The sequence below is a fragment of the Eumetopias jubatus genome, unplaced genomic scaffold, assembly GCF_037043125.1.
Source record: "Eumetopias jubatus isolate StellerSeaLion01/CBP00866 unplaced genomic scaffold, mEumJub1_p1.0 scaffold_6, whole genome shotgun sequence".
Taxonomy (NCBI): Eukaryota; Metazoa; Chordata; class Mammalia; order Carnivora; family Otariidae; genus Eumetopias; species Eumetopias jubatus.
The window spans coordinates 107,130,179-107,156,843 of NW_028274812.1; the positions used below are offsets into that span (position 1 = coordinate 107,130,179).

General features: G+C 54.9%; 1 protein-coding gene across 9 annotated transcripts; it reads right to left on the minus strand.

Annotated features, from left to right (window-relative positions):
• Positions 1–360: 360 nt before the first annotated feature.
• On the minus strand, positions 361–25,244 carry TJAP1 (tight junction associated protein 1). Of its 9 annotated transcripts, XM_088023963.1 has the most exons (12): positions 25,194–25,234; positions 16,064–16,158; positions 15,291–15,401; positions 15,070–15,198; positions 8,086–8,182; positions 7,232–7,357; positions 5,392–5,420; positions 4,481–4,642; positions 4,172–4,238; positions 3,017–3,124; positions 2,830–2,913; positions 361–2,097 (listed from the first exon to the last, which is right to left on the minus strand). In XM_088023963.1, exons 6-12 carry the CDS (start codon positions 7,328–7,330, stop codon positions 1,003–1,005), a joined length of 1,644 nt encoding a protein of 547 aa, XP_087880089.1. In that variant the 5' UTR covers positions 7,331–7,357; positions 8,086–8,182; positions 15,070–15,198; positions 15,291–15,401; positions 16,064–16,158; positions 25,194–25,234; the 3' UTR covers positions 361–1,002. The 9 variants fall into 9 exon arrangements, with proteins under 9 accessions (XP_087880089.1, XP_027953503.1, XP_087880090.1 ...); XM_028097702.2 differs by lacking the exon at positions 15,291–15,401; XM_088023964.1 differs by lacking the exons at positions 15,291–15,401; positions 16,064–16,158.
• Positions 25,245–26,665: the final 1,421 nt, after the last annotated feature.

Consider the following 26,665-nt stretch of genomic DNA (forward strand, 5'->3'; position numbering starts at 1 on the left):
TCCACAGCTCAAGCTCCAGGCAGCATCCACCGGGCCCCAAATGTCAAACAGGTCTGGCTCAGGTCTGACTTGTAGGACCTGGGATTCTGGGGTGACACCTTATATAGGCCCCGAGAAGGATCATAACTAAGGTAAAGAGCTCACCTCCAGAGGTTGGACTGGACCCCACCTCGAGGAGAGACTCAGGGGCCCTGCCGAGGTTACTTGAGGTACACTTTCTCCCACTGCGGCCACATACACCCCAGGCAGAGCGTGGCAGGGAGGACTCATCAGGGAAGAGCAGAACTTGGCTAGGACTGGGAATGCTCAAGAATGGGGAGGAGAATGGCACAAGGAAAATCAGTAACAAATTAGGCCGTATCAGTAAAATAATTTTAATTTTAAAATAGTCATCGATGTGAAAACTTCCCAAAGCTGGGAGTAACAGTCTAGAGCCAAGGTTGGGAGGGGGCCAGGCCTCACCTAGAGCCCAGCTTGAGGCCCCTGAATCCCTCCCTCTCCTCCCTTCCAGAGGGAGGATGGACACAGCGGAGGCGAGCCCTGAGTGAGTCCCCTCTCTCATCCCCCAAGGGCCCCTTGAAGGCAACAGCTCGTGCAGAGGACTTGAGAGGAGGAAAGCAGGCAGAAAACAGAAATTAGAGGTTAATAATCCCAAAGACACCGCCCTCCCACCCCCAGAAAACAAACAAGAAAACAATTTGTGGGTATGAAAGGGAGATGGAGGATGAACACCTGATGTAACAGACCCCTCAGTGCCCGGAAGAAGGGTCTTGAGCCCCAGCTGCATGTTACCTTTGGGGAGCACATATTCCAAGAAAAAAAGGGAAAAGCTACGAGGCAAGCTGGTGCCAGTCATAGTCAACGCAGCTACAAGGCCCGGTGTGGCCGGCCCTGCCCCCGCCCCCCACCCCGCACAAGGAGCAGAGCCGAGCTGGCCTGAGGGAGGAGGGCTCCAGGGGGGCCGGTCCCAGCGCAGCGGTGGCAGGAAGGCAGGCAGAAGCCCTAGTTGAGCAGGTTGCCCTGCTCCTGGGCCTGGGTCAGGCTATCCTTGCGGTGCAGGTGGTGTACCCCCATCCTCTTGGGGCTGCGCTGGGGGCGGCTGGAGCTGGGGAGGGCCCAGGCCCTGCCCTCAGTGTGGGAAGTGACAGGCCCCTCCTCTGTGCCACTATCACTGGGCAGCAGACTCTGGCGTTCTTCCTCAGGGCTGACGGGCAGGTTCAGCTCTTCCTCCTCCTCCCTGGGAGGGCCAGAGTCAGCTTCCGTGGGCAGCAAGAGCCCACTCTCACCAGGTGGGGAAGAAGGCGCCAGAACCTCATCTCTGTCAGTGGGGCTCAGAGCAAAATGGCGCTGCAGGTCCGGGAGTGCATCGCGTCCAAAGGCTGTGCGCTGGGCCACAGCGGCTGGGGCCGGGGTGCGGTCCACAAATGCCCGCTGCCAGCTGGCGAGCAGGTCCTCCTCCGAGCTGGCAGAGCTGGCTGGGGCGCTGCGTGCTGGGGGGAGGGGGCTGGGCTCGTGGTGGGGCGAGGCCTGGGCCGAGGCGGGGCTGCTGGGCACTGGGCTGGGGCGGGCCCGCTCCCCGCCCTCCTCCACCAGGCTCAAGGAAATGGCCTGGCGGGTAGCGTAAGTGCAGTTGGGCAGAGGGCTGTTGCGGGGGATTCGCACCTTATCCTCAGAGAACTCTATTACCTTGCGGCCAGGATACAGCGGGTATGGTGGAGATGGGGTGGGGTAGGGGCTCAGCTTCTCGAAGGCTGGCAGGGGCACCTCCTCCTCTGGGGAGGCCCCAGCAGTGCCCAGAGAGCGGCATTCTCCATTGGGTTGCGGGGGGGGGCTGCCAGGGGCCGGGGGACTGGCTGGGTCACCTGGGCCACCCCCACTCATGTCCACGTGCACAAAGACATCCTCAGCCAAGGGGCGCCCGGCACTGCCCGACTGCGCCGAATTGAGCAGCAGAGACTCTGGCTTCTCTAACACTCGGGCAATGACCGACGTGGGTACCACAGCCCCCGGCACCAGGCTAGGGGCGGGGCCCGGGCCGGCAGCTTCTTGACCACTGTGCAGGTGTTTCCGGACCATGTCCTGTAGCTCACAGGGCAGCTGGGGCAAAAGAGCGGGAGAAGGGAAGAGAGACATGAAGGCTCCCGGCCTCAGAGCAGAAACGACCCCCACGCCCGCCCGAGCAGCACCGCGCAGGCCTCACACCAGGCCGGCGGGGGGGGGGGGATGGCCTCATTTCACAGACCCTCTGATGCTCAGCAGGGGCCAAACGACTTGAAGAGTCTGAGGAACGCACCCAGCATCTGATCCCAGAGCGCCAAGGCCCATGCGCTCTCAAACGCCCCCTCCCATCTCAGCTGCGGATTCTGCCCAAACCAGACAGAAGTCTGAGGACCCATACTGGCCAGCGGCCTCGGGAGAGCCTCTGCTCCTTCTACAGACCCCATCAGCCTCGGGCCCGAGGCTCTGGACTCTATATGTAGAGTTCGCCTCCTGGGGGAAGGCGGTCAGTTGGGCCTAATCCCCTCTCAATATGCTTACAGCTGATGGCCACCTCCACCTGCCGGCACGGGATCCCGAAATGGGGCGCCTCTCTCCCTGCCTCTGTTCCAGAAATACCAGCCGGGCCAGCCCCCACCCTAGCGATGGTCCCGACGGCACACGAACACTGACCAGTGGCAGAGCTGACTGACTTGAGAGGAGACATGCAGGCGAGGGAAAGGCAAAGCAGAAAGGGGGAGTCAAGGCAGGACAGAGTGAGGTATCAAACCCCGAGCGAGAGAAGTCCTAAGGGGGCAGGGCTTGCATCGGCGGGGAGGGTGTTCCGCTCACATCGGCGAACTTGTGGTTGCGGAAGTGGGACTTGTTGCACTTGAGGAGCTGCACAGCCAGGTTGCAGTCCAGCCGGTACCGCTCCTGCAGATACAGGAGGGCGTCACTGGCCAGCCGCGCTCCAGACAGCGGGGCTGCGCCAGGGCCAAGGCAGCCGCAGGCGGGAGGGCCCCCGTGGAGCACGTACGTTGAGTTCCTCCAGCTTGTTGATGGTGTTCTTGGCGTCCAGCAGCTTATTGGTCAGCTCCACGATCTCCCAGTCCAGCGTCTTCCTATCCATCTCAGCCTTCTTGATCTGAGGCACAAAACTCATGTGAACCTCGCCCCCGCCCCAGCCGGCCTTCCTCCCCTTCGCCTCCTCCCAGCCCAGAGACACAGGAAGCCACAGGTGCTGGGGCAGCCAAGGCAGACGGAATAGACAGACAATGGACAGACAGAAGGAGACCAGCCACCTCTCCTGTTCTCCGGGCTGGCTCGGGGTGGGGGCTTTCTGAACAAGACCTGCTGCCACCGGGGCCCAGGACAGAGGCCGTACGAGAGCTGTCCATCAAGGGGCTCTACACGGCAGGTCAGGCAGCCGGACCTGAGAAGGAGTAAGTGTGCAAACCCAGGGGCCAAAGCCTACGTGTGGAGCGCTTTCCAGGCTCAGGCTAGGAAGAGGGAGGAAGGGTGGGGCTGGGTGGCAGCTGGGGGCGCCTGTGAGATTATCTAGTTGAGCCAGGAGGGAGCAGCAGGCCTCTGATCTTCAGTTCAGGGACTGGCGCCCCTTCCCCGCGCCCCCACCCCCCCCAGCCAAATGGCTTGGGCTTGTTGCCACCACAGCCGAGAAGCCGTGAGCGTTCAGTGGTGACATCAACCAGTACCTCTGCCTGAGCCAAGAGCCAGCTCCACAGCTGTCCCCCAGGAGGGAGGCACTGTACCGAGCGGGCCTCACGTAAGGAGGAGGAAAGCAGGGGGCAGAGGCAAAGGGCCGGGGCCCCAGCAACCCCAGATCTCAGCTGAGGGGGAGGCCAGGGCAAGGAAGAAAACACACAAACTCAGACGCAACTGCAAAGATCCAGCTGTGGCTAAGAGAGGCCTGACAGGAGAGGGCAGCGGCGGCGGCAGCGGCGTGAGGGGAAGACGGGAGAGAAGAGAAACAGTGTGAGCACTGAGACAGTCCCGCCTCGCACAGCACACACTGCGGTCCCCTGCCTGCCACTGTCCCGCCCCCTCCCCAAGCCCCAGGGCACAGTGGCACTCCCCGGGCAAGTCCCAGCCCCCTGCTATGCTGTGGGCACAGTGCCAGCCAAAGTGCCCCCATGCGCCCCCCAACTCCCCCACCCCGGCCCGGGCAGGTTACCAGCGTGTGCAGCTTGTCCTCCAGCTCCTGGTTGGTCCTCTGAGAGGCCGTGTAGCTGTTCTGAAGCCTGTGGAGGAACACAAGGCCGACCCCTGGGTCAAGATCTGCTCTTCAGGCCCTCCTCAGCCCCTCCCTGATATGGGATGTGGGGCAGGTCATTCTCCTCCCAGAGCTTCGGTTTCCCCATCAGAATCAGAAATGATCTCTGAGCCTTCGTCCCGCTAACCTCCTATGAACAGGGCAGGCGGGGGGGCGGGGGGGGAGAGGAGGTATATGCGTGCACGGACGCCTGGCCCCTCGTTTTCACACCTGCGGAACTTGTCCTTAAACTTGTCCAGCTCCTCGCGGCTCTGGCCCAGCTCCAGCTCCAAGCAGTCCTGCCCGATCTCCAGCTCACGCTCCAGGGCCTCGGTGCGCCTGGTGGCTGATGCCAGGCGCCGACGGAGCTCCTCATTCTCCTGCTGCAAGAGCCTGGTGGGGTGAGGGGTCAAGGGCAGAGGGGCATCCGCGTTAAGATGGGCCAGCCCTGGAGCCCCAGGCTGGGCTCAAGAAGCTTGAAGGAGTAGGTGTGACATGAGCACAGGCAATGGGGGGCAGGGCAAGGGACTCCCTGAGAAGGAGTCCGAGTCTGGGGCAGCATATTCCATACGCCTGCTGGGCCTGAGAACACAGTCTGGCTGGGGGGGGGGGCGGGGAGCGTAGAATCCACCCCCACCCACGAAGAAGAATGAGAAGACAGAACTGGTGTGGGGGGTAAGACTCCCCAGTCTGTCTCTGGTTACAGCCTAAGCCAGCCGGCCACCACGCCCTCCAGCTCCAGTTTCCCCACTGCACAATCAGGCTGCTCCACGGTTAGTCTCTTAGAAACCCAGCCCAGCACTGACCTCCTTTCCAAAGGCCTGACAGGGCTGACTGAAAGGGCTACAGGGAGGCAGCTGGTACAGGAGGACCAGGAGCTGGGGAAGGGCTCCTTGGTAAGAGCAGGCCCCTCCGAGCACCTACCTCCTGGGTCCCAGGTTCTCTTGGAGCTCATGCAACAAAAACTCTTTCCAGAAGGAATATCCACATCAAGCCTCCTCCCAGAGTCCCTAAATACCCCACCCAACCTTTACTTCTGCCTAATCCAATGAAAAGCCCCGGAGGTACCAACAGCCTTGCCTGGAGCTAAGAGGGAAGTGCTGAGGCAAGGCAGGGCAGGCTCTCGGGCAGCAGATACTCACTTCATCCTCTCCGCATCAGTCAGGGGTTCCTGGGCACAAAAGAATGGAAGCTTGAGGCTCAGCCCTAGACCACTGGCCCACGCTGCTTGCCCACCCTCCAAAGAGCCCTGGAAAGGGCCATTTCTGAAGCCCAAACAATCTCACAGAAGTGGGCCCTGTTAGATGGAGGCAATCCAGTAACGCCTGGACAAGCCTCGATCACTCTTTCCCATGCCAACCAGAAGGTTTATGAACCCCTTCCAACATTCACCCTTACCCACACCACTTCTAACCCCTCTCGTAATTCCAGAGCAAGTTGCAAATGAGTCCTCGTACCCATGCTACATTTCCCAGGGATAAAGAGAGCCTCCCAGCTGTTCCCTGGGCTCCTAGTGAGCCCTGCAGGCATGGCAGAGATCTTCCAGAGAGGTGAAGAAGCCAAGCGAGCTACAGTAGGGTTCTGAGCTCTCACAAAGCCCCCCTGGCCCCTGGAGGAAGATGGAGCAGTATCAGGCCCTTCCAGGGGCTCAGAAGGAAAAGAGCCTCTGGGGGCGCCTGGGTGGCTCAGTTGGTTAGGCGAATGCCTTCGGCTCAGGTCATGATCCTGGAGTCCCGGGATCGAGTCCCACATCGGGCTCCCTGCTCGGCGGGGAGTCTGCTTCTCCCTCTGACCCTCCCCCGTCTCATGTGCTCTCTCCCTCTCTCTCATTCTCTCTCAAATGAATAAATAAAATCTTTAAAAAAAAGAAAGAAAGAAAGAGCCTCTGGGCTAGTCCTGACTGAGAGGAGTGACATGTCTTATCCTTGTGCTGCTTGGAGCCTCCTGCCCCATCCTCCCCAAGCCCCCACGCTGGTCACAGCCCAAGAGCCAGAGCTCAGCCAGCCACAGAGCAGGGAAACATCAAGAGGACCACTCCAAATGGAGCCGACTGCTTCAGAATGCCAATCACAGGCCGGAAAATGAGGTGGGTGGCCCGGACCATGGGCTTTAGAGCCAGTGACACCTGGATTTGATCCCATTCTACCACACTCTGCTTGTACTAACCTTGCTCAGCCTTAGTGTCCTCATCTACAAAACCAAGGGAATGCCCACAGGATGGCACCTAGCACAATACCTGGCCTTCTTACTGAATGTTCCCTGAACTGAAAACGGGCAAGTCCCAGCATCCCTGCCCTGACCTGGACCAGAGCAGACCATGGTATGCCTGATGCTCAGCGGGTACGGAGGCTCTCTCGAGTTCCGTAAACGTGCTCTATGTGCGGCAACAGGGTGGGGAGAAGCAGCCAGGTGAATTGACTGCAATACTCATGTCCTCCTGAGAGGAAACTGAATGAGGAAGGATAGCCGGTTTGGAGACTGTTTCACAGTGGTCCAAAGAAGGCCTCCTAAGAACCTAACACAGCTCCTGGCAGGGAGTGTGTCCTTCACAAATGTTAGCCAGACCAGGCAAAGCTGGAGAAAGGGCCGGACTTCCGGGGACAGCAAAGAACAGCTGGTCTGGTGGGAAGAAGCCGGAGCACCACCTCCTCCACACAGTCCCAGCCTCCCGCGCATGAGGACCCCTCAGTCTGGTAGGCTGCCTCTTGCAGGAAGAACAATACCGCCTGGGAGCACTTCCGTTGAGCCATAAAGACTCTGGGGTTCCGTGACGTGGGGACATGTGCTCACAGCCGTCCTATAAGCCTGCATTGCCCCCACCAGCAGGGCTGCCGCTAGGAGCCCCCAAGTGTAAATCAGCAATGCCATACTCACACCCCCACTCAGGGGCCCAGAAGTCCCCTCAGGTGGGAGACGTCAGTCAGACACCCAGCCTCAGGGGCGTGCGTCTGCCAGCCAGGGTAGGAGTATGAGTCTTCTGACCTCCTGCTCCAGCCGGGATCCTGGAACCTCCAGCCGCAACTCCCGGTGCTCAGGTGGTGCCTTACGGTACGGTTTCCTAGCAGGCGCTGCACTGGTCATTCTGAGAGGGGAGGGCTCCTCAACCTGCTGTGGGGAAGCCAGGGAGGAGGCGGCTCAGAGATGTGGGCGAGAGGCCTGTGACTGAGGGAAAAAGGCCAGTAAAAGGGACATAGGTAGGAGCCACCGGGCACGCAGACAGGCCTGGGCCATTGCTGGGGTCATGAGAAACCTGGACTCTGGTGTATCGGTGCCCATGGGTCAGGGGAGTGCTGAAGGGGACAAGGGCCCAATGCGACCAGATGGGTGGGAAAGGCAGGGCCCACAGCTTGGGCACCAGGAAAAGTGGGCTACAGCCTAGGAGGGGGACAAGGTATCTAAGAGCGGCCCACTGCTCACCTCTGTGGGCTTACAAAAGTGCCTCAGAGGGAAAAACTGTTCCCGCTCCATCGGTTTCCTTAACTCTACACTGGGGATGAGGAGAGCACCAATTTCATAGACCTGTTGTGAAGATTACATAAGCCACTAACTACAGTCACCTGGCACTTACGAGACGTTCCATACGTGTGGGCTCAGAAAAACCCCAGAAAGCAAAAAAACAAATAAGCCCCCAGTAACCAGAAAGTAAGGGTTTGAAGATGCTCCCCCAACCCAGGCCCCTCGGGTCCTCCCAGCTTGAGAGTCCTAGAGGCCAAGCCTCTCTGGCCTCCACCACTCTCTCTTCACCAGCCCCCACCACGAGGGGCCACCTGCCTGCCCCCTGGCCCACCAGCCTCTCCGGAAGGGGGCCGAGGGGTGCAGGCCCCCCAGGGACATACCGTCTAGTGACTGTCGGCAGCTCTGTTCCGCTGTCCCACAGTTAGCCCTCGGCTCTCCGCATCCTGCGGCCCCTCCACTTCCTCTAGCCAACAGCTCCTGAAACCGGAGAAGGGAAGAAAGTGGAAACCAGGTGTCAGCCGCGGGTCTGTCAGGGCCCTCAGCCGGCCTACCCAGTCCAGGACTGGGAAGCCCCCCAGGGAGAACCAGGCAGAAAAGCCATGGCCCAGGGAATCTGGGGAAAGCAGCGGACGCAGGAGAGGACCAGAAGCACGGGGCTCCTTTCTCCACGAAAGCGGTGGTCACAGGCCCAGACGACACACAGGCATGTCTCGTATGTGCTCATGGCCTCAGCTTACCACATGCCTGATCTGGGATAGGTCTGGACCTCCTGTCCCTATCCTACCCCACACCTGTCCTGTTCACCTCCCAGGCCTCGCAGAGTCTGGAAACTAAGAGATCTGCGGAACACGGCTTGCGGAAGAGAACACCAGGAAAAAGCCTAGTAGAGACTGAGAAGCTGCTGGCAAAAGTTCCTAGCAATGTTTCCAGGAGTCCAAAGACAACTTCCATGTATAACGGTTTTAAACAGACTTTGTAACGAAGAAGGGTAGGCCCAGGAGAGAAAAATCTGAAAAAGCAGCAGTTAGAGCAATGACTGAGCAATCTCAGCGAGGGTGATTTTGGGGTCCCCCATCTCCCTCACCTGCCCCTTCCCAGATCCCTGGCCACGTGTGAAGGGCTATCACAACGGAGGGGAGAGCTAGTGGCAGCTAGTGGGGAGAGGCCAAGGATGCTGCTGAACACCCTGCCACGCACAGGACAGCGCCCCACGATGAAGAATTATCAGCACACAATGTTGACAGCACCCGGGCTGAGAAACTCCGGTGCAGAAGGCCCGAGCCTGGGGAGCTGAGACACTGGGCTCCAGGCTATGCTGCTTCTGACACACCGTGTGGCCCCGGCTCAGTCCCTCATTGGTCCCTCTTCCACACAGAGGGGGCCAGACTGAGTGACCTGTGAGGCCCCCGCTTGGGTTCTGGGCGGGCCGGGCTCTGCCCCTCCTGTAATGAGCCGGGCCGCAGCACGGGGGCAGTAACCACCACAGGGACCTGTGGAGGCAGTAACCTTAGGCGGCTTCGGGCATAAGCAATCTTCCCGCCGCTATCCTCCTAAACAGAGCTGGGGGCCGAGGGAAGCCTTGCGGGCTAAAGCATGTGTCCCTGCTGTCGGGACATGCCCTGGCCACAACTCCTGTCACATTCCAACAGAGCCTGGGGCAGGAAGAACGGTGAGGGGGTAGGGAGGGCGGGCAAGCAGGAGTGGCCTCCCTCCTCCGTCTGGGCAGCCTGGCCTCTGGTTGGGGTTCTGGGGGGAGCTGGGGCACGGCAGCAGGCACGAGCCGCCAACCTCCACCCCTCTGATGGTGAGGCGGACATGTCCCCACAGGGCACAAGCAGCGTGCTGTGCCGAGCTGACTCCTTGCACAGGAATCCGGGCGAGCCCAAAAGGACAGCACATTCCTGGGGGGTGGGGGAGCAAACAAGTCACCCCCGCAGGTTCCCCGGGGCTACCCCTCCTGTGGGCCGCAGGGCGTGAGCTCCTATGGCCTGGGGGAGAGGCCCAGAAAGTTCCAAGCCAGCCTGCATAGCTGGGTGCTGATAGTCAGAGGATGTTAAGTGCGGGATACATGAGTTAGAAAAGGGGACAGCCAGAGACGCGGAGTAAGAGATACAGGAAGCCAAGAACTTCTGCAAAATCCGGGGGTGGGGGCGGGGGGGCTCCAGAGTTGGGCCTGCTCCCTTCCCCATCTGCACCCCCATCAGCTGCGTAGTCCCCTTCTCCCGGCAGGCCATGCTTTGGACCCCCTCGATTCTCAGCCTCTTTTCTTCCTCAGCCCTATTCTTGCTAATACCCACTCTGGCCTCCAGCTACCAGGACACTTGAATGGATGGCAGGCGGGCATGCAGGGAGCACACAGACACGCTCAGGTACCTGGGGATCCTCCCTGAAGGAGAGGGGCCTTCACTCCATGCCCCACAGCCCTAGCTCTACTTGTCACAGATCCTGCCTCACCTTGATGTCAAGTCTCTACTCCCTAGCCTCACACCACATACTCCCAGGGCTTTCCTGGCCAGATAACCTGGCTTGCTGAGGGACGGTGTGGAAGTGGCTAGCAGGGAGATGGGGGAGTACTGAAAACACGACGCTCTGGGATGAATGGTGCCAGCAATGGCAGGCAGTTATCTAGCGTGGCCAGAGCCTACTCTTTCCATACTCATCAGAGCCACAAGAAAGGAGCCACTCCCAACCAAGGAAGCAGAAGGCAAGGCCCACTAAGGAGACAGTCTGCAAAAGAGCCTGCAGTGTCCCCAGCACAAGCCCAGGAGGGAGAGTCTGTCTCACTCTCACTCCCTGCCCCACGTCCATAAATACCAGTACATGTTGGGGCCCTAGCTCCAACTCCTGAGATGCGCTAAGTGCCCCAGATCCAGCCCACGGTGGCGGGAGGGGGGCCGAGAGCGGGGAGACAATTCCAGCACTGAACAGGAATGCGATGGGCCTAACAGGCCACTGTCCTTGACTGGAAGCACAGCAAGGCAGGACAGACCCTGGAGGGAGAGCCATGCCAGGGGCGCTGGAGAACAAAGCGAGAAGACACCAGGCCCACAGCCAGGAGAAGCTAAAAGGCGAGCTGCAAGATAGCAGAGCAGTCCCACCGGCAAGACCCAACCACGAGGTGCGGCCTCCACCGGCCACATCTCTTTCACCCAAAGATTCCCATGTTGCCCTGGAGTGGTTTCAGCCAAAGGAGGGCTCCCAAACCCCTGTCAAGAAGAAGAAGTCCCCAGGGAAAGCAGCTGGAGAACTCAGAATGGGATACAGGCCACGATAAGCAAGCAAGCGGCCTTTGAGGTCTCTTGGCCTCTGGCTGCTGAGCTGGCTCCAGAACACCTCCAAGAAAATGGTCTTTTGGAAGATCTAAAAATTGACCAAGAAGAATCCCACTCCCACTCCTCACCCCAAACTACCTGAGCTTCAAGGAACTGGGGGCAGAGGACTCGGCGTGTGGCGCTACCAGATCATGTGCTGGGTCTGCACTACGACAGCTGTGCGTGGGGAGAAAGGCTGAGGCCTAGGTGAAAACCTCTGGCTGACCCAGGTCAGCAGTGCCTGAGGGAGACACGCAGAGCAGCCTGGAGAAGGGAAAGCGAAGGGAAAGCGAAGGGAAAGCAAAGGGAAAGGGGCTCTCCTCAAGGCCCCCGCGCCCCCGAGCCCTGCCTCCCCGTTCCTCCTCTGCATAGCATTCATTCTTCACTCACTCAAACTCCCGTTCAGAGAGCCTCCCCGGGCTCTGCTGGGGCAAAGAGGGGGGTGAGAGCTTCCTAATTGCCATGTTGCAATCTGCCAGTCAGTGCAGGCCGCCTGTTGCCGCCTGCCCTGTATTAAATACCTTCTCCCTGATTACAGCCCATGGGGCACGATTAGCTGCCTCGAGAGAACAAAGTCTACTTTCATTAGAAATGGGACTCAGCACGCACAGCAAACCTGCACTGTGAACCCCCTGAACAGCTGAGCAGAGAGTGTAGTCAGAGGCAGATATAAGGAAAGCTGTGCACCAGACGCAGTAGCCTTTAATCAAAGGACAAAAAAACTTGCCAAGCATCCCTCTTTACCCAGGAGATGGGACTCACACCTGCTCCCTTTTGTGGATAAGTGCCCGGATGTGACCTGGGGCTGCCACCACGGTCCGGGGTCACCGCTGCTAGAGATGGAGCAGGGTAAGGAGAAACCTTCAGAATTCAGATTTTCTCCAAAGCATATATCCTCACGCCCACTCTGCACACACCCACAGGAGGTGACAGCAAGAAGGTTCAAGCCCAAGAGCTCAGGGCGCCCTCTCCCTTCTGCTATCTTTTCTGTGGGTCTGCCCGGGACAAAGTCAAAGGTTCAGGAGAGGAGGGGAGGTCCGAGCCTCCAGCGTCGTCCCTGCGGAAGGAAACGGGAGTGAAACCAAAATGGGTGCGGCTCCGTGGCTTTTCACACTTCAGTCTGCCCCCACTGGAGGCCTCCAGCTGCCCAAGTCCTGCACTACAACCTCACTCCACTCGCCCTGGTTCCCCTGCCTTGCCCTAGGGAGCCCAGCTGCCTCCCCTGGTCACCACATCACCCACACTCTGTAAGAAATTATGGCCCCAACAGTTTATCTGGGCTCAGACCATTTCCGAACCTACTGATAACGCCTTTCTTCTCACAGCTGTCACTGATTCAAGCAAGTGAGAGACCATCAGGGAGAGGCCACACATTACCAGAAAAATCATTAAAGCTCTTCCTAATTCACCTGAAGAAAGTCAAACAAAATCACTCAATTAGCAATCACTACCGCTTTAAGAATGAGAGGAAACCGGCCCTTTTCCAGAACACTCCAGCTGTGCTTTATGCTGCCTTAATTCCCCCGTGGAACCCAGCACGACACAAATAAGTAACAAAAATAAACACAGGCCCTTCCTAAAGCCGCTCATCAATGGCTAAAACATGAATGTCTGGTCACACAGGGCCTAGTGCCTCCTCTGTGGGAATCATCCTCGGCTGTAAGCCTGGATAGAGAGCCTGAACTCCGCAGGCCTGGAGGAAGCTGAGCCTTTGGGGGCAGGGCACGCTCCTGTCATACAAGCCTGGCTGCCTCTCAAGGCTCTGAAATTCAGGGTCTGCATCCAACTGAGGCCCAAGAAACACGAACCATCACCCTGCAAGGGCCAGCCCTGTAGCCAGGCGACCCAGCAGAGGCTCTGGAGATTGCCTGCAAGGAGGCCCCCCCCCGCAACCACCATTAATACAGCCCCTCTCCCCCAGCATGGCGAGCCCATCCCACCAAAGCTGGCTGGGTTCAGCCCTCCCCCACATCGCCCCCCAGGTGCCCCTCCTGCTTGCTGCCAGCCCCCGGTTTCCGGCACGCAGCTGTTCCTGAGGTACATGAGCAAAGCCTTCAGCAATCCTGGGCGCGTGGCAGGCAAGCAGCCAGCAGAGCATGGGGTGGGGCCCTGGGCAGGCTCTGCTCTGGGCCGATGACTAGGCTGGGAGATGCCAGGCTGTGCCCAGACCAGCCCTGCTGCCCCTCCAGCAGCCATGCCTGCCACCCCTCTGGGCAAGTACAACCTCACCCTCTTGGGACAAGCTGCCTGCGGCCCTGACCTGGCCCCCTGCCTACTCTAAGCGGTACCGACTGACAGGTTTTTTAAAAAGTGGGTGGGAATTATTCTGCCCCAGAGTAAGCCTGAGGACTCCAAACTAGTGCTAGGGACCTTCGAGAGCTCACCTGGCTCCCACCTGAGCAAATACCTCAAGTCTATCCAGCTGGCCTCTCACTCAAGCAAACACCTGACAGGAACAAAGGGACTGAAGACAACTATTGATGATGATCCAAGGAACCTCCCCTAAATAAAAGGGAGGGACAAATGTCCCCAAGATCAACCAGCACTTGACAGTAGTCCCCATGCCATCGCCTAAGGAAAGGCAAGGTAAGGGGTGGCCCGCTGCAGGCCCCTCTTGTTTTCCAGGTCAGAGCCCAGCCACCAGGCACCCCTCCAGCTTGCTACTCCCAACTCAGGGTCCCCACACATCCAGGCAGCCCTTACACCCTCTCACATTTACACATTCCCACCCCATACGAGCAGGAAGCTCCCTGCTTCTCCCTCCTGGCCCAAGGGAAACAGCCCACCCAGAGGGCCTTCGGATCCCAAGTCCCCCTCTCCCCCCCCGCACCAGCCTACCCAGTACTGCACTGACTCCAGAGGCTGGAGCCAGAGAAGCTAAGGAGTTACCTGTGCGGAACACCAGGGAGCCCCGAGCAATTGGCCTTCCTGCCACCCCCAGAGTCCCCTTCTCCTTTCCAACCCTGGAAGGAGAAGGGAGTCTGGCGGGAGCTTCTCTACGGCAGGCTGTTCACCAGTCTCCCAGTCTGAGGCCAAGGCCTCTCCCAGGCCCACTGTGAAGTCCAAAGCTAGGTCCCGCCTGCTCTGGCAGAGGTGCCCTTCCAGCTCTTCTTGGTTAAAGTCCACCTGAAGCTCCACACATGGAAGGCGGTGGGGGGCCAAACTCCACCCACTCCACCTACCAGAGCAACGGGTGCCACGAGCTACATCTCAAGTGAGTACCTGGTTCCGGACTCTACCTTTCAGCTTCACTCTCTGCCCAGGGAGGTTCCCACAGCCAGACCACGGTTTTCCTCAATCCCCACCACCAACCTTAAGGAAAACCTTGCAGTTGATCCTAAATGATTATCCTGGGGTGAGAATAATGGGGACACCATTCAATCTTCCCCACTTGAGAAAGGGAAGCAACTATCCAGTCAAGAAGAAAACTCCCCTCCCACTCTGGCTCCATCTGTCTCTGAGGTGTGAAACAGAGCATGGTCACTGCAAGATAGTCTCAAATTCCATAATGCTGAAAGCAGATTGAACAGAAACTCTAACCAATCGTTTTAAGGGAGAGCTAGGCAGAACGGTACTGACTGAGGGGAGCTTGGGGTCGGCAGAGGCCAGCAGCAGGCTGGCAGATGGGCAGGCGTCTGTGCATAGGAAATCCCCCTCTCTGGGCCTTAGAGAAGATACACACACACACACACACACACACACACACACACACACACACAGAGAAGATACACACACACACACAGAGAAGATACACACACACACAGAGAAGATACACACACCCAGAGAAGATACACACACACACACCCACAGCACAGAGAAGATACACACACCCAGAGAAGATACACACACACACACACACACACACACACACACACCCCCACAGCAAGGAGACTGGGAAGATGGAGGGACAGCCGTAAGGGCAAGAGAACAGAGGAGGCATGAGGTAAGCTAAGGGGAGGAGGCAGCCAGGCTGGCTGGGGGAGGGTTGGGGGGTGACAGAGGCACTGCTAGTGGTACCCCCAGGGCAGGTTAGCTGGCCCAGGTCAGACTCACAGGGTTAGTGTCTTCTCCCCAACCAGCCAGCTCTCCTGGTTAGCACGGTTAGCGACAGACTCATGGCAGACGCCCTCCAGGCACTCCATATAAACAGACAGCTTGGTTGAGAGCAGCCCAACTCCGGAGCTGCAAAGAGAGAGCAGAAGGAATGCCAAGCTGCAAGATGCCTGAGGGTACACACTGGGCTCTTCTGACAGGGGAAGCGCCTCCAGACTTACCACTAGACCCTCGGGGGCCTTCTCCCATCCACAGATCATGCCAGGCGGAAGGGCAGCACGCCCCCAGCCCACCAGTGAGTCCAGCTAGCTGACCCCAGGTGACAGGGCTCTCTGGTTGGTCAACACAGAGAAGAGAGCTATGGTGGAAGGGGGCACCTGCCAGAGGGCCGCTCCCCTGCCTTGCCTTCTCTCTGGACACCGCTGCCAGGCCGCACCACAGCTCCGAAGGTGGGGCTGTCAGAATAAAGCCGGCCACCGCTGCCGCTGCCACCCACCCCGGGCCTGTGCCAGCAGAGCCCACCCCGCCACCACCCACGGGCTCCGAGGCAAGGGGCCAGGAGAGGACTGGCACAGGGATCAGAGGCTGCGACAAGAAGTGCATCGAAGGCACCATACAATGGGGCAGTGTGTGACCCGGCCCAGAGCTGGGCCAGCCGCGGGAAGGGGTGGCACGCTGCCACCTTGCAGTTTCTGACAAGCCAGGAGAATGGCACTTCCCAGGGAGCTGGCCCCAGAGGAGCCCAGAGAGCAAGGATAAAGGCCGTGCTGCAGCCAGGCTCCTCGTGCACCCAGCAGCGACCATGCCACCCGCTCAGAACAAGCAGTGCCCAAAGAGGGAACAGCAGAAAACATCTCTCCCAAAGCCTCCAGAACCACCCTAGGGGAAGTGAGCCCCCGTGGCTTAGAGATCTCAAGACAAATGGAGCCACAGCGGCGGAGTCCCAGAAACCCCACAAGATGTGACCCCTGGAGTGGCAGGAGAGGACACCTACAGCAAATATAGCAGCAAGTACTGCTTGTGCTCATAGAGGAGGGCAGCATGTTGGCAAGGAAAAACCAGAAGGATTCCTCTTCTGTCTGGAAAGCCCTGTGGATGAGATGACGACTCAGGGTGGAGGGAGAAGAGCGACCACCCTGGCACCACACAGGGGCCTGGCCCATCTCCCAAGCCTAGGTTTATCATTCCCAACTGCCTACTCCCGGGGCTCCCTGTAGTACTCTGACAACAGCCCCAGAGCCCAAAAGGCCAAGGCCTGACCCCGGAGGGGGAGATAACCACCGAGAAGAGAGAACAACTCTTCCTACAGGCTCTGACCTCTTCCCTAGACTGATAAGAATTCACGGCCATTGACAGGCTCCCTTCAGAATCCTCGCCCCCAAATAAAACCGAAAAACACCAGCCAGGTCTGGTTTGCTTTCAAAACACAGAGCAGCAAGTAACCTAGGTAAAGCCAAGGTTTCAGAAACCAGGGACTGTTTGTGCGCTGAAGCAGAGGTTGAGAAATCAGGTGAGTTTACTCCCTTCCCAGCCGCAGCGCCCAGAAGCGCAGAGGGGAGAAACGCCTATGAGGTGGAAGCGGTAGTGTCCACGCCATGTTTAGAACCATCCCAGTTCCCACTCAGGGCACTCCTGCCAGACAACTTCATCGCAGCGTAAAAAACTGCCCCTCAGAGATAACCAGCAGGCCTGGTGTGGCGAGAACCTCTAGTAAAGATTCTCCGACCCTCCCAAGGACCCAGCCCCAGAGGAAGCCCCTGAGCTGGGAAGGAGGTTCCAACAGGGGCTGCTTGACCCCAGGTAAAGTGTTAGGTGAACAAAGCAAGCTGAAGAACAGCATGGACTACTACTGAGTTGTGTTTTAGTACAAGAGATACATGAGGAATGTCTAGAAGCACAAAAAAAAGGTTAGAAGGAGACAGGATAGTTCCCTGTCTCTAGGAAAGGGGCTTAGACAGGAGCAGTGGGGGAAGAAAGGGAGGGAGGTCTTTTCACTTTTTCTTTTGCATGTTTCTATATGGCTGGTATTTTATGCAAGGACACATATTATGCTTATGACGAAAACAGCATTCCTGGACAAACAGATAAAACCCCTCCGTGTGCACTGTGCTTTACCATCCCGGAAGCGCTTCCCTGCCATTGTATGTCCTTTGATCCTGGTGGCCCAGTGAGGCCCACAGAACAGGTGGAGTTCTCCCATTCTGAAGGGACAGAGAAGACAAGTGACTTGCCCAAGACCACAGACAGAACTGGGATAGAACTCTGTTTCCAATCCCAGGGCAAAGCATGGAAAGCAGCCTCCTCTAGGGAGCCACAGGAAAGCCCTGACGATTCTGCCCTGATGTAAAGGCCCTCCAAGGCTTCTGAGACTGAAGTCCGCGCGGGGTTGCCTGGGAAGGTGCAGAGGCCTGTTCGGTACCCCAAATGATAAACCCAGCGTTCTGTGCTGCTGTTAGCTGAGTGAGGCGCAAGGCGAGGCCAGCACAGTCTAGACTGACTTCCCAGCCCCGCCCTCAGGGACGTCCCCCCACAGTTCACTGGGAAAGCAGAGCTCTTCACAAATGGGGGGTCGTGTCCTTTCCGGCTCCTAAAGGTCACCTCGCAGACAGCTGGCACTTACGAGATAGTAACTAACGAGAGGTCCCACTCTCACACTCACGGCCAGTGCAGGAGACTCAGCCCCTCTGAAGCCTAAATGTACCCAGCACAACCCCGTCCTGCTGGCCTCACCCCATCTCCTCTCAAATCGGCTAAACATATGAAGCAGCTAACCAGCCCTGCCAGGACGCCATCGGCAAAGATATGCCACACTCACCATGCACTCCCACACTGAGAGGCAAGGGGTAGAGCCCAGGGAAAACTCCATCACAACACTTTCTGGTACTTGTCTCGTCCTTTTGACTCGTGTAGGCATTAACAAGGTTGTATTGGGTCCTGGCCGTGAGCAGGGAGCACACCCAGACAACGAGCAAAACGGCCAGAAAAGCAAGCAGGTTATGGGGCACTCACAGGAACTTAATGAGTAACAAAGAGGATGCCAGCAGTCAGACTTGTTGGAAGATGGTGGTTAGCAAGAAAATATACCGGTGTGTGCTTCACCTCTGCTTTTAACCTCTGCTGCTGGCTTACGGATGTGTTCTAGAACATAAGGAGGCTAAAAAGGGAAACAGCTGAAGCCAAGCACCTGGAAGATCACTGAACCACATTAACTCAACTCTAGACAATAATTAGTACTGCTATTGCTAATACTCTCACCTTTTGTTTACGCAGGACCTTGCTTCCTAAGAGTTCAAAGCAGGTCGGACCTGCTTTCGTTTCAAGAAGGAAGGACCGGTTTGGGTCACATAGTAACCAGGATTGCTCAGCACCTACCACGGAGGCCCTCTAAGAAGCTTCCCGAGTTAAAAGATCTTACCCCGAGTGTGGGAGAGACAGGTTAACAGCCACTTGCAAATACAGTTTGGTACATGCTTTGAGAGCCCAGAGGAGAGGCAGCTGGCTGGGGCAGGGGTTCAAGGACCAGACAAGAAGGCTGCCCTCTGAAAAACTCAAACCTATCTTCCTCATCTGGACTGTAAACTCAAACTGGAGCACACCTGGCATTATACAATTAAGAGGTCTAGACTTCTGGAGACACACTCCTCGGGTGTTTGTTGGGAACTGGTGCCCTAAGAACTACCCCCATAAACTACACTAAAAACAAAAAGACAAAGAAGGGACAGTGAACTCCCAGCTACCAGCCCTATTTCTGGGGAGCATCTGAGTTAAGTCCTGTTTTGTGACACAAGATCATCAAAACCCTAAGAAAACTAGGGCCAAGAAGTCCAGCTTCCTGAATGCCTAGATGTGTTCTATCAGCTTCACCCAACATTTTTCCAATCCATAAAACACCAGGGAACATGAATCCTCAAACACCCCATCCAGTCATCCACAGCCTGAACTACATTACAAATCTACCACTTACCTGCCCCCACCTATAGCCACCAAGGTCACCGCCAACCTCACGTAAAGGGGATCCATCAAAGGAGTCATTACAACACAAAAGATGGGGAGAAATATCAACTATTTTGCACAGGCTACTCATTGACGATGTCCCTAGTCTCAGCTTTTATACTGCTTCATTATAAAGAGACTCTTCCAATTTTACTCCCACCTCAAAAAGGCTCCTGGCTACCTGGCAGAAATCAAAAGGCTCATTCTAGCTTGAATAAACAAAGCCTTTTTCTTATTGTGTTTTCCAGAATGGCATTCATTTACTAAGCAAATATTAACTGAGTATCCTTCATGTGACAGGTGCCCTGCTACACACCATGAACTCATTATCTCTAATGCTCGATACTCCTACAAAAAAGATAATGTCACCTTCATTGTACAGGCGACAAGACCAAAAGTCCTACTAGCTAAGCAATTTGTCCAGAGTCACACAGCTGGTAAGTCGCAGAATCAAGATTTCAACCAGGTCAGCCTCGCTCCAAAATCTGACTCTATCACCCGCTCACCCCACTCCCAACTCCCCATCCGCCCCCCACCTCATCCCATGGTCAGGGAGGGTTTCTCCTCTACAGAGGGTCAGCTCAGTGAAAGAGGCCAGCAAGTAAACAGAGAAATCACCATAAAACATGGTAAATGCCAGAAGTGAGGCTGCTCATTGGAAGACAATTCTCACAGCAGCTTGGAAGTCAGACTGAAATGGGGAGAGACAGCCCACCACATTTCATGTGTTCTACATGCCCCACCGCAACATAAAGTGCCTATTCAGTTCCTTGCACTATCCTAAAGGGTAGAATACAATAATGATTAAGACATGGCCCCTGTTATCCGGGCACTTACAGTCATGGGAGAGTCAGACAAGTAAACAGACAATCACAACGCAGCCTAAGTGTTAACACAGAAGCACAGAGGAAAGGCACGAAAGGAGTGGGGACCCCAAATTAAGAGACATTTAAACTGAGATCAAAGGACAAAGAGGTTGGGGGGGCTCCTGACTGGCTCAGTCGGTAGAGCATGCGACTCTTGATCTTGGGGTTGTAGTTTGAGCCCCACACTGGGTGTAGAGACTACTTAAAAATAAAATCTTTAAAATAAATAAATAAAGGACAAAAAGGTAGGTAAGGAGTGGAGGGGGCAGCACATTCCAAACAGCAGGGCTGGCAAGTGCAAAGGCCCAGAAGCTAGAGAGAATTAGTTCACAGAGCTGCTAATCCGTGGGGCGCCTGGGTGGCTTGGTTGGTTGGGCAGCTGCCTTCGGCTCAGGTCATGATCCCAAGGTCCTGGGATCAAGCCCCACTTTGGGCTCCCTGCTCAACAGGGTAGTCTACTTCTCCCTCTCCTTCTGACCCTTCCCCCACTTGTGCTCTCTCTCTCTCTCTCTCACTCTATGTCAAATAAATAAATAAAATCTTAAAAAAAAAAAGAGGCTGAATCCAGGTGAGAAACGAAGGCCGGGTTTACCCAGAGGTCCCTGGCACTCAGGATATGGCGGTGAGGAAAAGGTGAAGGGATTAGATGCAAAGATTACACTTGAATAAGGGGTGTTAAGAGAAGAAATGGACTTCGTGAACAACAAAACCAGAACAGTAAAGGCAGAGAACCGGATCCAAATCTATCAGCCTCAGCCTGCAGTTCAATCATCTGCTAAAAGGAGACTTGAATCCAGAAAGTCTAAGGACTTCTACCAAAACACAAAGGTGTACTTTATGGAGATGACACGTTTCAGCATGCTGACTGCAGCACAAATCGAGATAAAGTACATTATCCGGACAACATATGGCTCCTCAGTTAATGGCGGAGGGGAACAGACACTGACAGATACTAACTTCCAAAATCTCACGTGCCACAAGTGGAAAAAGGTCATTCGAGGGCTGGCTCGGAATTTCCCAGAAAGAGCCCTAAGTACTGAGCCCCCTATTCCCCTGAAATCTGCTCAGACATCAGGCGCGTGCCTACTCTCATGGCAAGGTAGAGAGTCATTTACTAAAGAAAAAGATGGGCCCTGAGGGCATGTTAAATAGACAGGACGTGACTCAGAAGGAGGGGAAGAGTGATTCTTAAGTGCCGGGCAAAGGGAAGCCAGTCAATCAAACCATGGGCACACCTCTGCCCTGAGGCTGCATGTGGGCCTCCGGCTTGGCTAAAGAGAAAGAGACTGGCAAGCGCTGAGCCAGGACCTTCCTCGATAGACCACAGGAGCTTCCACAGGAGCGTCCACAGGAGCACATCTGTTTTCCACTTTCCCCTCAAGCTGGAGGGCCAGCGCTGCTTAAAATGCCACCTATTGTGGTTTTTTTGTGTAGTCTGCTACCTATTTTTAAAACAAAGATGAGGGGCGCCTGGGTGGCTCAGTCGTAGAACGTCTGCCTTGGGCTCCGGTCATGATCCCGGGGTCCTGGGATCAAGCCCCGCATCGGGCTCCCTGCTTGGCAGGAAGCCTGCTTCTCCCTCTCCCACTCCCCCTGCTTGTGTTCCCTCTCTCGCTGTGTCTCTCTCTGTCAAATAAATAAATAAAATCTTTAAAAAAATAAATAAATAAAACAAAGATGACATCCAGATTGTCTATGAATTTAACACTATGGCTACTTCAGCTATTCCTGTCAGTAATCAATGTCAGAAATGAGCCTTTTATTTATGTCTACATTAATACACACACACACCCTTAATGTATGCTAAGGGTGGCTTTTCATGTCAGTCTGCTCACCCAACCCAGGTCCAAGGTTTTCCAAAGGGCAGTCACCACGCTGAATCATGGAGAGTCCAGATTTGGCTAACAGGGCAGTGGGCTCCCTCCCACAGTCCCTGCACCAGTTTTTATATCTGAGGAGAGAGCTGTGATGAAGAGCTCAGCTCCTAAAACATTTTTTAAATAAATCAAAAAAGTTTACTACAATCTAACCATCATGACAAACAAGAGATACAAATTGCCACTAGGCATATTTAATAAAGAGTTAATTTCATACCAAATCAAAAAAAAAGGAAGCTCAATTGCTGAAGCCAGATAGTTTGGGTTCAAATCTCAGCTCTGCCCCTTACTAGCTGGGTGACCTTGAACAAATTAACCACTCTGTATCTCTATTTACTCATCTGTAAAATGGGGACAATGGAAGTATTTGCTTGTAGGGGATGAAATTGGGGCACCTGGGTGGCTCAGTCGTTAAGCGTCTGCCTTCAGCTCAGGTCATGATCCCAGGGTCCTGGGATTGAGCCCCGCATCGGCCTCCCTGCTCGGCGGGAAGCCTGCTTCTCCCTCTCCCACTCCCCCTGCTTGTGTTCCCTCTCTCGCTGTGTCTCTCTCTGTCAAATAAATAAAATCTTTTAAAAAAATTTAAATTAGGGGCGCCTGGGTGGCTCAGTTGGTTAAGCAACTGCCTTCGGCTCAGGTCATGATCCTGGAGTCCCGGGATCGAGTCCCGCATCGGGCTCCCTGCTCGGCGAGGGGCCTGCTTCTCCCTCTGACCCTCCTCACTCTCATGTACTCTCTTTCTCTCATTCTCACTGTCTCAACATAAATAAATAAATCTTAAAAAAAAAAAAAAATTAAATTAGTTAATACATTTAAAGCACTTACAACAGTGCCAGACACAGAATGTGCTCAATAAGCACTACTATTGTTATAGCTCAACTACAAAGATAACTCTAAAACCTCACTTCAAACAGGAAATCATGAGCATTTTAACATCAGTTTAAATAGTTCAACGAAGATGTTCTCACTACATGCAAAATCTATACTATTCAAAAGCTGTGCCCTATCTCTCTAACAACAAGACAGAAGCTCAAACCAGTACAGGGCCTCCACAGACAGACACCAGGTTCAATCATGAAGAAGTTAGTGCTGAGATCTGACCAGCATAGTAACACCAAATATGTATGGAGTGTCAGTCACTGTTCTAAATACAACAATGTATTTATTTAACCCTCAAAACAACCTTATGAGATGGGTACTCTTACCATCTCCATTTGATTGATGAGAAAGCTGAGGCAAAGAGAGCTATACAATTTCTAAAGGTCACAGAGCTACAAATAGCAAAGCCAGAATTTGAACTAGGAATTCTGGCTCCAGAATCAGTGCTCTTAACCCCTATGTGTGCTCCCCACACTGCCCTTGCTGATCACAACTCTAAGGAGGCATCCACAAATTGCCCTCAGGAAGAGAAAGCTCCCAACCTTCTAGAGTCACAGCTAAATAACACCAGTTTTTCTGATACCTGAAGGTATTGAAGCTGGCCTAGTAACAGTGATTTGGGTTGGTCTGTCTATAACAAGCCTTTTGGGAGGGCGCAGTCAGGGAGCAGGAGATGGTTAGTGAGGAGTCCTAGATCAAACTAGACCTCACAATCCAATCATGGAGGAGAGACCAGTCATGAAACAAGCTTCTGTAAAAAGCCTGCCCCCAACTCTGGCTTGGGCATAACCACAGGGCATCAAAGGAAGTGAGTACCATATGCACTGCACTTTGTGGCTCCAAACCCCTTTCCTTTTCTCTAACCCCAAATCCACTATCTCTTAAGCCATGCTTAGTTTGGTTAGTGAAACTGATTTTTTTTTTTAATGTGGTTTGACGGGGAGAATACAAAGGAAGAAAAGAAAGCTATTAGAAAAGGTGTACCATCCTTTCCTTCCAGCACCACACTGATCCAGACTGTAAAGCAGTTCTCAAATATCAGGGATCTCAGAGACAGAGAGTGATACAATAAATATTCCCAGGGCCTTACACCAGTCAACTCGACCCCTTACCATAAACTGATCTGGGTTTCTTCTCCCTAACCTCAACCTGCTTTTCCTCCTTCACTAACCCCACCTACCCACCAAATCCACAACCCCAAAGAAACACTAATGAGCCCTTCTTACCAAAAGATAGCTCAAAAGGAGACCTGCTGCAAAAGTGAATTCAGGAGTTGGTGACAGAAGGCAAACTTTTTCTCATGATCCCCCCCCCCATCTGTCACCCATAAATCTCTACTTCAGGTAGGATGCCAAACTGAAGATGTGATGGGGAGACCGAAAAAGATACAGTGAGCATGTAGGAAACTGCTTGTGACAGGGATGTGTTAAAGCACTTTCAGCCTTGGGACGCCTGGGTGGCTCAGTCGGTTGAGCGGCTGCCTTCAGCTCGGGTCACGATCCCAGGGTCCTGGGATCGAGTCCCGCATCAGGCTCCCTGCTCAGCGGGAAGCCTGCTTCTCCCTCTGCCTGCCGCTCCCCCTGCTTGTGCTCTCGCTCACTCTCTCTCACCTATGCTCTCTCTCTCTCTCTCTAGCAAATAAATAAATAAAATCTTAAAAAAAAAAAAAGCACTTTCAGCCTCATCTCTAGGCCCTCGACCGTGTTCACTTGTACAGGTGACGGCACACAAGGCTCAATGCTACACCCAATTCTCAAAAATCAGTGTGCAATCTAAACAAAACACTAACTTACCACAGGCAAAGGGCAACCGCTATAGAAGAGAGCCCTTTTCAGATTAAATATTTCTCAGTATCTCTCTGAGGCCATGCATCCTGCTTGCAGGGAGCATGCCAGCCTGTCATTGGAGGCCACCTTACTCGCTCTGGGGTTGAGCTCGGGCAGGTCACTACCTCTTTTTTACAAGCAGGTACTGTGATTTCTTCCAGTCCCTGGGGCCCCTGAGTCTTCAGCTGAAATTGGGGCAGATGCTATAGGAACCCTGGAAAGGCTGATCTAAGTCTGCAGAAGGGTCATCTGACTCTAGTTTCCTCCATACCAAACCTGCCCAGCATCCTCCAGGTCTCTCTTCCCCCCTCCCCACTATCCTCCTCCATGGGAAAGACCTCTTTCCTACCCCCCCAGTACAGTCGGGCCTCGGCCACAAGCTCCAGGCTTCTGTACTCTCGGTTTAGAAATTCCCCTCCAATCTGTGACTGCTTTTCCAGGGCCTGCAAACCTACTTGTGCTCCCCCGCGCCATGGACCCCTCCCCCAGGGCCGCCGCTGGATCCTAGGCCCCCTCCCCTCCGCCCCATCTCCCTCTTTTTTTTCCCCACCTCCAACCTTCCAACATCCCATTTCTTCTTAACCCCGGAGCTAGTCCCTCCTCCGCCCCTACTCCGCGATAGTGTCCCGACGATCCCCCCCAACTCTAGCCTCCCGGCCGACTACTCCAATCCCACAACAAACTTTCTGCCGCTGCCCGCTGCCTTCACGCCGCCATCTTGCCGCGGGGCAGGCCGGGTAGTGGCCACGGCCGCGGGAATCCCCACGCACCGGGCGCCGTGCGTCATCGGGGGCGTGGCTAGGGGCGTGGTTTCGGGTTGGGGAATTAGGGCACCGGGTAATTGAGGAAAGATGGGGATCTCCTAAGAGCAGGATTTGGAGGCCTGGCCGCTGGAGAAGGAAGGAGGTGTCATGCGTAAGGCAAGAAATGAAGAGTGAAGAAAGATTCTGGTACTAAAAGAAAGAGAGAGAAAGAAAAAAGCAAGGAAGGAAGGAAGAAAAAGAAAAAGCAAAGAGAGAAAGAAAAAGAGAAAGGAAGAAAAGAAAGAAAGAAAAGACAAAAAAGAAAAGACAAAAATATAGTGGAATAGTGCTAGCACTGGTTCCCTGTCATCCAAAGGATAAAAGCAACTTCTCAGTTTGCCAAGCGGAGGTCTGTATGACCTCTTCCACCTCCATCAGACTAATTTTCCACCTCTCCCAGAGATTTCAGGTTCCCAATTATCTTGTATTTTCAGGCCATCAGCCCTCAAAATGTCCAAGCCCTCTCCTCCCCTTTTATAATCAATTCCTGTGCCTCCTTCAGCCCTCAGCTCAAAATGTCACCTCCTCCAGAAAGCCTTCCTCAGGCCCCAAGACTGGACTTGGTGCTCCTTTTGCTGGGCATCTCTAGGCACTTGCATATAACTTCATTGTAGTTATCCTATGCTATAATTATTTATTTAAATAGTGCATCCCTCACCAAGCTGCTGCTCCTTCAGGGCAAAAACTGTCTGATTGTATGTTCATATTCCCTAGCAGGTGCCTGGCACACAGTAAATGCTTAATGAATAAATAGCATGGCATCTCCAATGCACTAAGCATAGTCAGGGCTTTTAGGTTTGCTGTTCCCTGTGCCTGGAATGTTCTTCCCCCAGATACTCACTCCCATTAGAGTCTCTGCTCAAATGTCACTATGTTAGAGAAGCCTTCCCTGGCCACCCTGTCTAAAACAGCATCCCCAGTCACTCACCCTTACCCTGCTTTAATGTTTCCTTTTACAGTACTCATCATTATCTGATATTTGTTTATTGACCATCTCCCACTATAGTGCAAACTCCAGAGATCTAGGACTTTTTCTCATTCATCTCTGTCTCCCCAGTGTCTAAAACAATGCCAGGCATAGTAGGTACTTAATAAACATTTATTGAATGAATAAATGGCATGGAGATGAGTGATAGAAGGATTTTGGAATATAATGTGGGGAAGAGGGGTTGAAAATACTACAGAATAGGGAAATGCATCGGTGGAAGTTACAGGCCCCCAGGGCCAGAGTTGGCCCTCTCAGGACTGGTAGCAAAGACAGAAGCCAGGCTCAGCAAAGGAGGGAGTAGAATGAGAGCTGGGTGGAACTCTGGAGGTGGGTACTCAGGGAGCAGAGCCCTCCTGGGAAAGCC